Source organism: Brachyhypopomus gauderio, chromosome 19 (genome assembly GCF_052324685.1).
Source record: "Brachyhypopomus gauderio isolate BG-103 chromosome 19, BGAUD_0.2, whole genome shotgun sequence".
Lineage (NCBI taxonomy): Eukaryota > Metazoa > Chordata > Actinopteri > Gymnotiformes > Hypopomidae > Brachyhypopomus > Brachyhypopomus gauderio.
The window spans coordinates 5,055,940-5,067,278 of record NC_135229.1 but is presented as its reverse complement, the minus strand read 5'-3'; the positions used below and the strand labels follow the sequence as shown (position 1 = coordinate 5,067,278).

Sequence of the window (11,339 nt, the reverse complement as noted above, 5' to 3'; positions counted from 1 at the left end):
CTGCACCACTCCTCAATGACAGGCTGGTCCGATGCTGGGGTATTCCATGGGTACAGGGGAGGCTGGCGACCAAACACACACTCAAAAGGGGTCAGACCTGTGCTGGCTTGTGTGAGGGAGTTTTGGGCGTACTCCGCTCATGGCAGGAGTGAGTACCAGGTTTCGGTGTGCTCACTGCAGTAAGACCTTAGGAACCTCCCCATCTCCTAGTTAGTCCTCTCCACCTGTCCATTAGCCTGTGGGTGATATCCAGATGTGAGGCTCACCGTGATGTTTAATTTGGACAGAAATTCCCGCCACACCTGCGAGGTGAACTGCAGTCCCCTCTCCGACACAATGTCCTCGGGCAGGCTGAATAGCCGAAACACGGAACAGGAGATCTGCAGTCTACCAAGTGGTGGCCAGGCAATTAATGCAAGTGTCAGAAATGATACTATTACTACAACTACTACTTGTGTCCAAAGCTTTGAATATCCTGAAAATGCATAAATAACGAAACGGCATGTATTGTCACATTATTTCTATTATTATAGGTACAGTGTTTGATTTGTACACAAGAGTTGTCGTACAACAACAACGCGTCATCCATGTTGAAACACTTGCGTGCTCGGCATGAGGCAAGCAAATACATGCCACTGCTAATGCTGGAACTCCTGATGGTGAGCTTATAAGTATGTGTATATATAATATATAAAATGTCTTTGTTGCTATATACTCTGTAGAAACTTACTTTCATGTTTCTTCTACACAGTGTCCAGAAAACACAGATTGGATGAGGCCTTGGTGGACATGATGATCAAGGATGGCCAGCCTTTCTCAATGATTGAGGATGAAGGGTTTAGGAATTTTATCCAAATACTTTACCCATCTTACACAATTCCAAGCTGCAAAGCTGTTAAGGCAATGGTGGATGCCAGATACACCACAGGCAAAGAACAGGCCTTAGCTGAAGTTAAAAACGATTCAGCTGTCAGCTGAAGATTAACATGGACGCCTGCCTCGGAAAAACATGCCATTATGTCACAGAGAACTTGGATCTGACAACTGTACTCTTAGGGGTACAGTATTTCCCAAAGAGCCATTCAGCCTTCTTCCTTCTTGATCCTTCATGATCAAGAAGGAGAGGAAATGCCCGAGACAAATGCACCTGAACCAGGACCATGGAAGAACTTATGGGCTTTGTTGGACAATCATGTTCAGTCCACGCTCAATTAATGTTCCCAGCAAAGTATTAGCAGCGCATCTGCCAGTGCAGCTGTTGAGATCCACGGGTATTACATGTTAGGATTACTGTTGAAACTGCTTCAGAATAATGTATTTGTCATTCATTGGCTTTTTTTTATGTCTTGTAGATATATGAAAGAGCCACATCTGGCTCGAGGACAGGACCCACTAAAACATTGGGCTGCACAAAAGACCATAAATCCAAACTTGTGGACACTTTCTACCAAATATCTGTGCATACCAGCATCATCTGTGCCATGTGAACGTATTTTTTCTAAGGCTGGAGAACTACACAGCCAAAAAAGGAGTATACTGAAACCGACAACTGTTGAAATTTTTATTTCTCAATAAAAATCTTTCCTAAATCTTTTGTTTGTTACTCATAGAAACACCAATTATTATATTTTTGAGGGAGTGCTTATAATATTTTACTTTTGTGTAATGTATTGTGATGAAAAACAAAACAAACCACACTATTTTTAAAACCTTTATTGTAGATATGGTATTTGAAGCCGTTACAGTGAGGTCCGGTGCTTGAGCAGCTGCTATGACACCACCAGATGTCACTGTTATTACTTATACTGAAGCCTTGATGCTTCGAATCATTTTTGGCACAATTCTACAGGAAGCCTCAAAGCTTCGTAAGGCTTCATTTGCCCATCACTACATAACACCAATAAACAACCAGAGAGGCAGAGAAAGTACAGGGAGCGATGCAAAGAGAAATAACAAAAACGGTCAAATAGCCAGGCAATCTTAAAAATGGAAACAGAAAAAATGATCATTATGCTTGATAAATTCAGCAATACTTCACAAACACGAAATGACCTATATATGGATGTGTGTAAATGGGGGACAGGTGTCACTCAGTAATGAGGGGAGGAAGATCAGGACAGCCAGGATCTGGAATTCTGTGTATTGGAGTCCGTGAAGGCTGAATGCATGACACTCAGTATAGACTTAGAAATGCACCATGTATGATCTAGATCAGGGATGCACAACTTGAAGGAGGAGCCAGGCCAAAAATAAATGTAAAGCTGCTTGAAGGGCGCAAGTTAAAATAGTTAAAATTAACTTAAAATTGCGGGCCACAACATATGTTGTGTTGTTGTTGTTGATGATAATAATAACAATCATCTTCATCATCATCATCATCTCAATCTTCTTAATTATATCCATGTGAAGATGCCACTGTGGTAGGTAACTGCACACATCATTCATCACACCTGAACCTGCAAACACAGCAAGAACAAAAATAATAGTTGGAAAACAAGAGTCTAAGCCTTTGGGGTCTGCTAAATATTGAATAGGTAAATTTAGAAAAGAAGTCACACAAGTGTTACTGTCATATAACTTCTCAATTTCCTATATTCATAATTTGTATAACTATATATCACAATATATATGAAATTCCATGGTGAGTTATGAATGGTATTATTATGGTAAGGTTTATGAAACCTGGAAAATCATAAAGGCATGCTGTGGAATAGTAATACTTTCTGTCAGTGATGTTTTGGTGGAAATAACAGCTAAATTGTCCTACTGAATCTTGTCCATTCACATTGTTACATTTAGTTAGGAATATACATGTATAACCTGTTCTTTTCTGTGACCATTTCATGACACAATAACCGAGACAAGCAGGACAGTGAACACCATCACAGCACAACTTTGGATAGAACTGCCATTTGAGTTCGGCTTCTTACTGTTCCCTGCAGACAGAAATGGGTGGTGATTGTTACACATCTTTACCATGGCATGCAGTGGATATGTGTGTAAGTGCATGTGCGAACCTTCACAGAGTTTAATATCCAGTGTAGTGTTGATCCACATGGCTTTGTTGCTGACAGTACAGTTGAAAGTCGTGCCGTTGACATGCAGGCCAAGATTGAGGTTTGATGATGTTGCATTTTTTGCCTCACAGGTTTCATTAGAACAGCTAGTAGAGACTGAGAGGTCCTGACTTTCACAGGACACTTTACAAGTGTCACTGCTTTTCTGAGGACGACTATAGGTAAGATTTGGAGCCACCAATGGATCTGGGTGCACAAACACACAAACAACAAAATACAAGAATATTACACAAGTACTGCTGGTTAAAATGGTTCTACACCGTTCATAGTGAGATAATTATTGGCAAGTAGATGTGTCAAAGTCCCATAAACAGTCCTGGTCTATGGGATGGTTCAGGTAACACTGGTGTTGGGCTTAGCTTCACTGTGATACTACATGATACACAAGATTAGGACAAAATAATCTAATTTACTTCATTTCATACACACCTTATGTTTCTGTTTTCCATTAAGGATTTGTCCTTTTAATGTACATTATGTATGACACATTCTTAATTACTATTAAAAATAGAATAGAAAAATGATGCCTTTGATTCAGGAATGCACTTTACCAGTGAGTGCCATGCTCAAAGACTTACCCAGTACAGTCAGTGTGTACTCAGCAATGATGATTTCCTTCTTAGCATCATCTATTTTTACTATATAATTTCCAGTATCATTCTTCATTAGGTTCTTCAGTGTCAGACTAAATATGCTCTTATTAAACTCCACTCTGCCCTCATAAGCAGGAGACACATTTAGGTCTTCACCTTTTGTGTATATCAACATAAAGTTAGTTTTAAACATCCATTTAAGTTTTATGTAGTTTTCAATTTTTTGTTTATCCAGATGTATATCCAGTGAATGTCCAACCACCTTAAACACTTCACTGGACACTGTAAGAAAGAAAGAAAATATAGTTTATATTTAATAATGATGGGACGTTAACGTAATTGGTGCAATGAGCCACCCAGTAAGGTGCAAAATGATCTGAAGTAATAGAAATAAAACTGCACTATTCTGGCTTCTCTGACCTCAGCGTCCTGCCTCACCCTCACAACATGACAGAAGGACGAGCACAAAGGATGCGAAAGGGTAAATATGGAGGGGGGAAAGGCAAACGCCTCCCTGCACTACCCTTCGTGTCCACTAGAGGAGATGAGCAGGTTTCCCTCCAGGGATCAGCTAATATTTGCGGTCCTGCTCTTGCAACATCAGATGCACTGACATTTTTCTGACACTTAAATTTGTACCTGAATCAGCTGTTCAGTAGCTTCTATATAGCTGCAGTCAAAACTTTATACATTGGTTTACTTTCATTTGAAATACCTTAATATTTTAATGGATATTTTAGACAAAGCACTCCCACGTTAGAGTAACAAGTTGGCTGAGAAGGACAGGACATTTATACTTCAGGAATGACATTACAAGATGTTTAATACAAATTTACAAACAGTAAATCAAACGTAAATCAGACGTATACAGTGTATTGTGGCACAATACACAACAAATGCTTGTGACCTTTCTGTCAATCCACCAAGTGGACTTTACAGCAGGCAGTAAAGTTTAACCGTTTTGTGGACCTCGTTTTAACCAGGTGTCATGATTTAGTTTTCTTGTGGGAACTCTTTGGATCTAGCGAGCTAGTGTTTACAGTTCACTAACTTTAAGATTTCCAAGTGGTTTAGTTGTCAACTGAGAGTTTCCTCTCTGCTCTTATAAAAAGTGCAAAGACTTCCCACAAACTGTGGCAGTTGGTGCTAAAAGTTTTGAGAGGGGTGTAAAATCAATTTCACTCAATAGATTATTCTAGACTGCTTACTATTCTCGTCACCTCTTCACTATGCCTTCTAATGCCAGTACTGTAACCGTCATATAGCTGTTGAGTGATGCTAAGCTTCCCAAGAAACCCCAGTCTCATAGTATTGTCTATGTCATAGTATTATTGTTATTTTCCGTGTCCATTTCATGACACAGTAACCGAGACAAGCAGGACAGTGAACACCATCACAGCACAACTTTGGATAGAACTGCCATTTGCATTCGGCTTCTTACTGTTCCCTGCAGACAGAAATGGGTGGTGATTTTGTTACACATCTTTACCATGGCATGCAGTGGATATGTGTGTAAGTGCATGTGCGAACCTTCACAGAGTTTAATATCCAGTGTAGTGTTGATCCACATTGCTTTGTTGCTGACAGTACAGTTGACAGTCGTGCCGGTGACATGCAGGACAAGATTGAGGTTTGATGATGTTGCGTTTTTTGCCTCACAGGTTTCATTAGAACAGCTAGTAGAGACTGAGAGGTCCTGACTTTCACAGGACACTTTACAAGTGTCACTGCTTTTCTGAGGACGACTATAGGTAAGATTTGGAGCAACCACTGGATCTGGGTGCACAAACACACAAACAACAATATACAAGAATATTACACAAGTACTGCTGGTTACACAAACCGAATGCAAAATGGTTCTACACCATTCATAGTGAGATAATTATCAGCAAGTGGATGTGTCAAAGTCCCATAAAGAGTCCTGCTCTATGTGATGGTTCAGGTAACACTGATGTTGGGCTTAGTTTCACTGTGATACCACATGACACACAAGCTCCAAGACTTACCCAGTACAGTGAGTGTGTACTTATTAGCATAGATTTCCCGTGCTGTATTGTATATTTCTATTTTATACTTTCCAGTATCATTCTTAATTAGGTTCTTAAGTGTCAGACAAAATATGCTCTCATTAAACTCAACTCTTCCGTCATAAGGATGAAATACTTTTAGGTCTTCATGATATTTTGTGTATGTCAACATTGATTTTTTGTCAAACATCCATTTAATTGTTCTGAGGTTTATACGACGTTGTGTGTCCAGATTTACATCCAGTGTATGTCCAACCACACTAAAGTAATCATGGGACGCTGTAAGAAACAAAAAAAAATTATGTTAACATAATAGCCGCCTAAAATGCAAAATTATCTGCAGGTTTTCATCACCTTTAAAATTGCACAATATGTCTCACTGTTGAGTTCATAAAGACACAGTAGTTTAAAGGCATGAAGAGGAACAGTAAGAAAGCAAATGACAGTCACGGTCCACCCCTGACTCCTCCCTTGGGTTACTCTGTGCATGTGTGTTCATCTGTGTTATTCGTCTCACCTGTCTCTAGTCTCTAGTCTCATTTTGTATTGCACTTGTCTTGTTAATGTGAGTGTATTTAGTGTGAGTCGATGGTGGGTGGAGTGCCTCCGTGTTATATGTGTTTTCTGTTGCTAAGCGCTATTGGTAATAGAAATAAAACTGCACTATTTTCGCTTCTCTGGCCTCAGCGTCCTGCCTCACCCTCAAAACGTGATAGAAGGACGAGTCCAAAGGATGCGAAAGGGTAAATATGGAGGGGGGAAAGGCAAGTGCCTCCTGCCTGTCGTGTCCACTAACCCCATAGCCAACACTCTGAGAGGAGAAGAGCAGGTTTCCCTCCAGGGATCAGCTAATATTTGCGGTCCTGCTCTTGCGCAGTGGAAGATGAGAGACTGGTGAGCTTCTTTAGGGAAATGTCTGACCTGGTCTCCAGAGAGGAAGCTACCAGTCAGTGAGGGGCTCACTTCCTCTGTCCCACAGCTCCTCCCACGGCACACCAGCACTAACCCTGGTCCTAGCTGGCTTCACTGTCCAGGGGATGGACTCCCCTCTGAACCCTGACGAGGAGCGGCCACCGAACCAGGACTGGCATGGCTGCTCGTCCTTCCCTGAGACTGTGGAGTACTTGGGGAAGGAGGCCAGTCCACAAGCGTTCGAATACTCTCTAGGGACTCCTCTGGATCATCTACGTGGAGGGGGTGGAGCTGCCTGGGGGAGGGTGGTTAGTGGGAAGGGGAGTCTTCTCTTTCCTCAGATTAGGGGAGTACTATGGAGATGTAGAAGTCCAAAAGGACCTCAGTAGGTTGCAGCACCTGCGGGGTTGTGGTCCCAGAAGGACAGGGAGTTCCTGCATGGCGTCCAGGACAATTTGTGTTTGTACCTGTCACCATCCATGTATGTGTCTCTGTTCCTGCGCTTTTGCCTTAACTCTTGCTTCCGTTTATGTCCTTTCCCCTTCCCATCACTGTGTCTGTGTTTGTCCCCACGACTGTGTCTACTGTTGTATTTGCCCCCCCCCCCCCCCCACTTCCTTTGCCCCCCTTTACCACAAACACTTACCACAAAACATGACACACGCATGACACGAATCACTTGGTTAATTACCTACATACACACGCAATTGCCTGATGTCCCACACAGGAAGTAAACGGTATACATGTAATGTCAGAGAAATTCAGCGGATACAATTTGTGATCTTAAAAAAAAAAACAAACTTTAATGGTCAGTGTTACTAGTTTCATAATGCTTTTGCAATATACAACTTACATAAGTTTATATGTATAAATAGTATTTATTCTCTGGATAATTTGATGGGGCAGTGCCCCAGCGCCTCCTATTGACACGCCACCACTGCTCACAAGAAAGACATGTGCCAGTACTCCATGTTATGGAACCAAAAAGAGTGTTCTATAACGTTGCAGTAAAATCACAAAAATGAACCAATTAAATAAAATGCAAAAATACATCATACAAAAATACTTAAAGTAACAAATGGTGTGTTCATTACTTCTTCGCATTTGCATCTGACCAAGAAACCCTCATAATGATAACTATAGTGTTTTAGATACATTCATGTGTAAATAACTAATAAACACTCAGAAGTTGAAGTGTTTTTCTCCATTGTGAATCTGCTTTTAACACAATCAAATCAGCTAATGTTGACAGAATTATATGGAACGTAACAGCAGAGACCAAACTACAATTTACAGACTATGATACCATTTGACTTTAATCTGGGACAGATTAGACAACGTACCTGTAATGGTAATCAAAATGGAGAGAAAAATGAACAGTCGCACCAGAATCGCCATCATCTCAGCTCTACTTCTACTACTACTCTTTCTAAATACAGGATGCTGTTTCATTTTATTAAACGTGGGAAACACAATGAGCTCGGATAAACTGAATTAGGTGTGATTGAGCAACAAAAGCCCTACTTTTGTTGTCAGTAACAAAAGCAACAGCTCCATTGTGCAATGTAAACTGTATTTGCGCCATAGACTGAAGTATCAGTGTCCTGTCCTGCCCCAGTGTCTCGTCAGGGTCCACAGCAGAATAACTCCTTTTCAAATAAACCACGTGAACACAAGTTCCACTTCACTTTTTAGAATTAGTATTTGCAACAGGGTAACACGACAATGTCTTCAATAAGAACCTTGAGGCTCGGAATAAAACAAACGCCATGCTATTCCTTCCTTTTGTTTGGAATCCTGTCCCCACTTATGTCATCAGGCAACTTCCCCCCCCCCAAAAACAACACTTGCCACTAGACTCGATGTCAGTTCTGCGCAAACACGCAGAGGTAATACATCACCATTGCAATTGAAGTTAAAATAGGTAGCACTCTTCGCTTCGTAACGCAAAGTTTCCAAAAGACATCGATGCCTGCAACTGCTTTGCAGTATTAAAGAAAATATTTACACCTCCCCATCACTTCTACAACCCAAAACTCTGCTGATTGGGGACTCAGTCATCAGAGATGTATGGAGCACCAGTATAAAGGCCTTTTGCTTTCCTCGTGTTACTGTCTGTGATGTGATACCCATGATGCTTGTGGATAATCTAATGTATGGAATCACTCGCCTGCGGAACTTACACCCAACTGCCAGCAGTAATGTCAGTAATGTCAGTCACAGGAGCTCACCGTCTCCTGTCAGAGAATCTGTCCACAGTCTCAGAGGTAAACTCCAGGAGATTGAAGAGGTTCTGCAACACTACAGTCTGCAGTCTTGTAAGAACTCACCTACTTCTCCTGCACACTCAGTGAATTCTCAGGTCTGACACACTGGAACCCATGCTCCTAGCGTTACATTCCACTTCTTTTAAATAGCCGGTGGCTTGGCTCTCAGAATCGAAATAAAAATGTCATCGGAAGAAAACATCGTAGTACAAAACATTGTAACAAACAAAATTTGATCCCAGTGAAATGCACAAGTGATGTAAGCTATGCTGATCAAACACATCAAGTCTTCAAAGTCTCACAAACAAGTCTTTTATCATAGCTAAATTAATTGAAGATTGTTGTCTGGACTTTCTTTTTCTAACAGAGACTTGGCTTATTAGCAATGGAGCAATAGTGCTAAATGAAGCTTCGCCTCCAGACTTTAACTATTTTAATGTCTCTAGAGTAAATAAGAGAGGGGGTGGTGTTGCATGTTTTTACCATAAAGCATTCCGCTGTAAACAGATCTCATTAGGGGAACATCCTACGTTTGAATATCTGGCAGTACAACTCAACAGTACTTATTCAGTTCTTTTGATTGTTATCTATCATCCTCCCAGACTACATACAAATTTTCTTGACTATTTTGCAGAAATGCTTTCTAGGATTTTAATAGATTTTGATTTATCTCAGAAAATGGGAATGAGTTAGTTGAAACATTCACACACAGAGTTAGGAACTGTATTGATGCTGTGGCACCAAAGGTAACTAAAATTGTCTCTGGTAAAATTAAGATGCTCTGGAGAAACACTCCATCTATTATAAAATTTAGGCAAGATTGTAGGCAGGCTGAGAGACGTTGGCGAAGGTCAAAATTGCAAGTACATTTTGATATTTATAAAACAACATTGCAGAATTACAACAGTGAAGTGAAATCAGCAAGGAAAAACTACTTCTCTACCTTAATCAATTCATCCAATAATAACTCAGCTGTCTTGTTCAGAAGTATAGATCAGCTAGTAAACCCCACCTCCTGTGTCTTCCCTGAAACTTAAATTGTGAGGAATTTGCAATATTTTTTAGGGACAACATTACTAGTATAAGGCAGAACATAGCAACACGCACCAGTAGACTATCAACCCTTATAACAGTTACTCAGCCTAACTTTAACTTTAATATGTCTTATTTCCAAGAAGTTGACATGGTAAGACTACTTGGTGTGATTTCATCACTAAAATCCTCTACATGTGAACTAAACCCTTTACCAACATGCTTTTTCAAGCAGGTTCTGAACTCATTAGTTAATGAAGTTCTAAAGATTGTTAATCAGCCTCTGCAACTGGGAGAATTCTCTAATATTCTTAAAACAGAACAGATATCATGATCCCACAATTCTCAACAACTATCGACCTATATCTAACCTTTCCTTTCTTAGCAAAATCATTGAAAAAGTTGTGTCAATCCAGTTGAATAATTATATCAAAGTAAATCAGATAAATGACACTTTTCAGTCTGGTTTCAGAGTTCTCCACAGCACTGAAAAAGCACTACTTAAGGTAGTAAATGACCTGAGATTGAATAAGGATGCAGGCAAACTCTCAGTCCTTTTTCTGCTAGATTTAAGTGCCGCTTTTGACACCGTTGATCATGAAATACTTCTTGATCGACTACAGAGCTGGGTGGCTTAGTCTTAGACTGGTTTAGATCGTATTTAACTGGGCGTGATTACTGTGTTGCATTAGGTACCTCTTCCTCCACACGTCAAAAAATAACTTGTGGCGTCCCCCAAGGATCAATTATTGGGCCGTTACTGTTCAACCTGTATATGCTTCCGTTACCACATATCATTAACAAACATAGTATTCGTTATCATCAATATGCAGATGACATTTTACATTTCTCTAGAACAGGGGTCACCAACCTTTTTGAGACTGGGAGCTACTTCTTGGATACCAATTATTGCGGAGGGCTACCAGATTAATACGCATCAATCGAACGAAAAGTTGTTGCATGTGCGAGTGTCAATTACTAAGTGGGAAGACCGCTAACACCCGCGGACAATCTATAATAGTAGCGAAAACATAAATGATGCAGCGCTTTGGTGCATGGCACTATAGTGAGCTATTTTTAAAACAAGCCCGCGGGCGACATGGTGCCCGCAGGCACCACGTTGGTGACCCCTGTTCTAGAACCTAAAGCCCTAAAATCAATTTGTTCACTTTGACTGCATAGATGATATACAGACATGGATGTCTGACAATTTTCTGCAATTAAATAAAGAGAAGACAGAGATTCTTGTTCTTGGTAGTGATTCACAAAGGAATGATGTCCAGACTCATTTAAATCAAATTAATCTGAATGCCAAACTATGTGTTAAGAATCTGGGTGTCACCTTTGATAATGAGCTTAGCTTCAAATCACACATCATGACTACATGCAAGACAGCTTATTTTCACCTTCGAAACATTGCTAAGGTCCAAG

At 40.4% G+C, this 11,339-nt stretch overlaps 1 protein-coding gene across 1 annotated transcript; it reads right to left on the bottom strand.

Annotated features, from left to right (window-relative positions):
- Positions 1 to 1,697: 1,697 nt before the first annotated feature.
- On the bottom strand, positions 1,698 to 11,339 carry LOC143483008 (uncharacterized). The gene is made up of 7 exons (XM_076981670.1): positions 7,953 to 11,339; positions 5,677 to 5,976; positions 5,201 to 5,446; positions 3,656 to 3,952; positions 3,018 to 3,263; positions 2,821 to 2,936; positions 1,698 to 2,456 (listed from the first exon to the last, which is right to left on the bottom strand). The coding sequence occupies exons 1-6, from the start codon at positions 8,059 to 8,061 to the stop codon at positions 2,842 to 2,844; spliced, it is 1,293 nt and encodes a 430-aa protein (XP_076837785.1). The 5' UTR covers positions 8,062 to 11,339; the 3' UTR covers positions 1,698 to 2,456; positions 2,821 to 2,841.

What these genes read in the sequence shown, in the direction of transcription:
- LOC143483008 (XM_076981670.1), bottom strand. Translation starts at nt 8,061, where the DNA reads ATGAAACAGCATCCTGTATTTAGAAAGAGTAGTAGTAGAAGTAGAGCT. An exon ending in CATTTTGATTACCATTACAG is followed by an intron (nt 5,977 to 7,952) that starts GTACGTTGTCTA and finishes TGTTTCTTACAG; the next exon opens with CGTCCCATGATTACTTTAGT. An exon ending in GTACACACTGACTGTACTGG is followed by an intron (nt 3,264 to 3,655) that starts GTAAGTCTTTGA and finishes TTGTGCACCCAG; the next exon opens with ATCCATTGGTGGCTCCAAAT.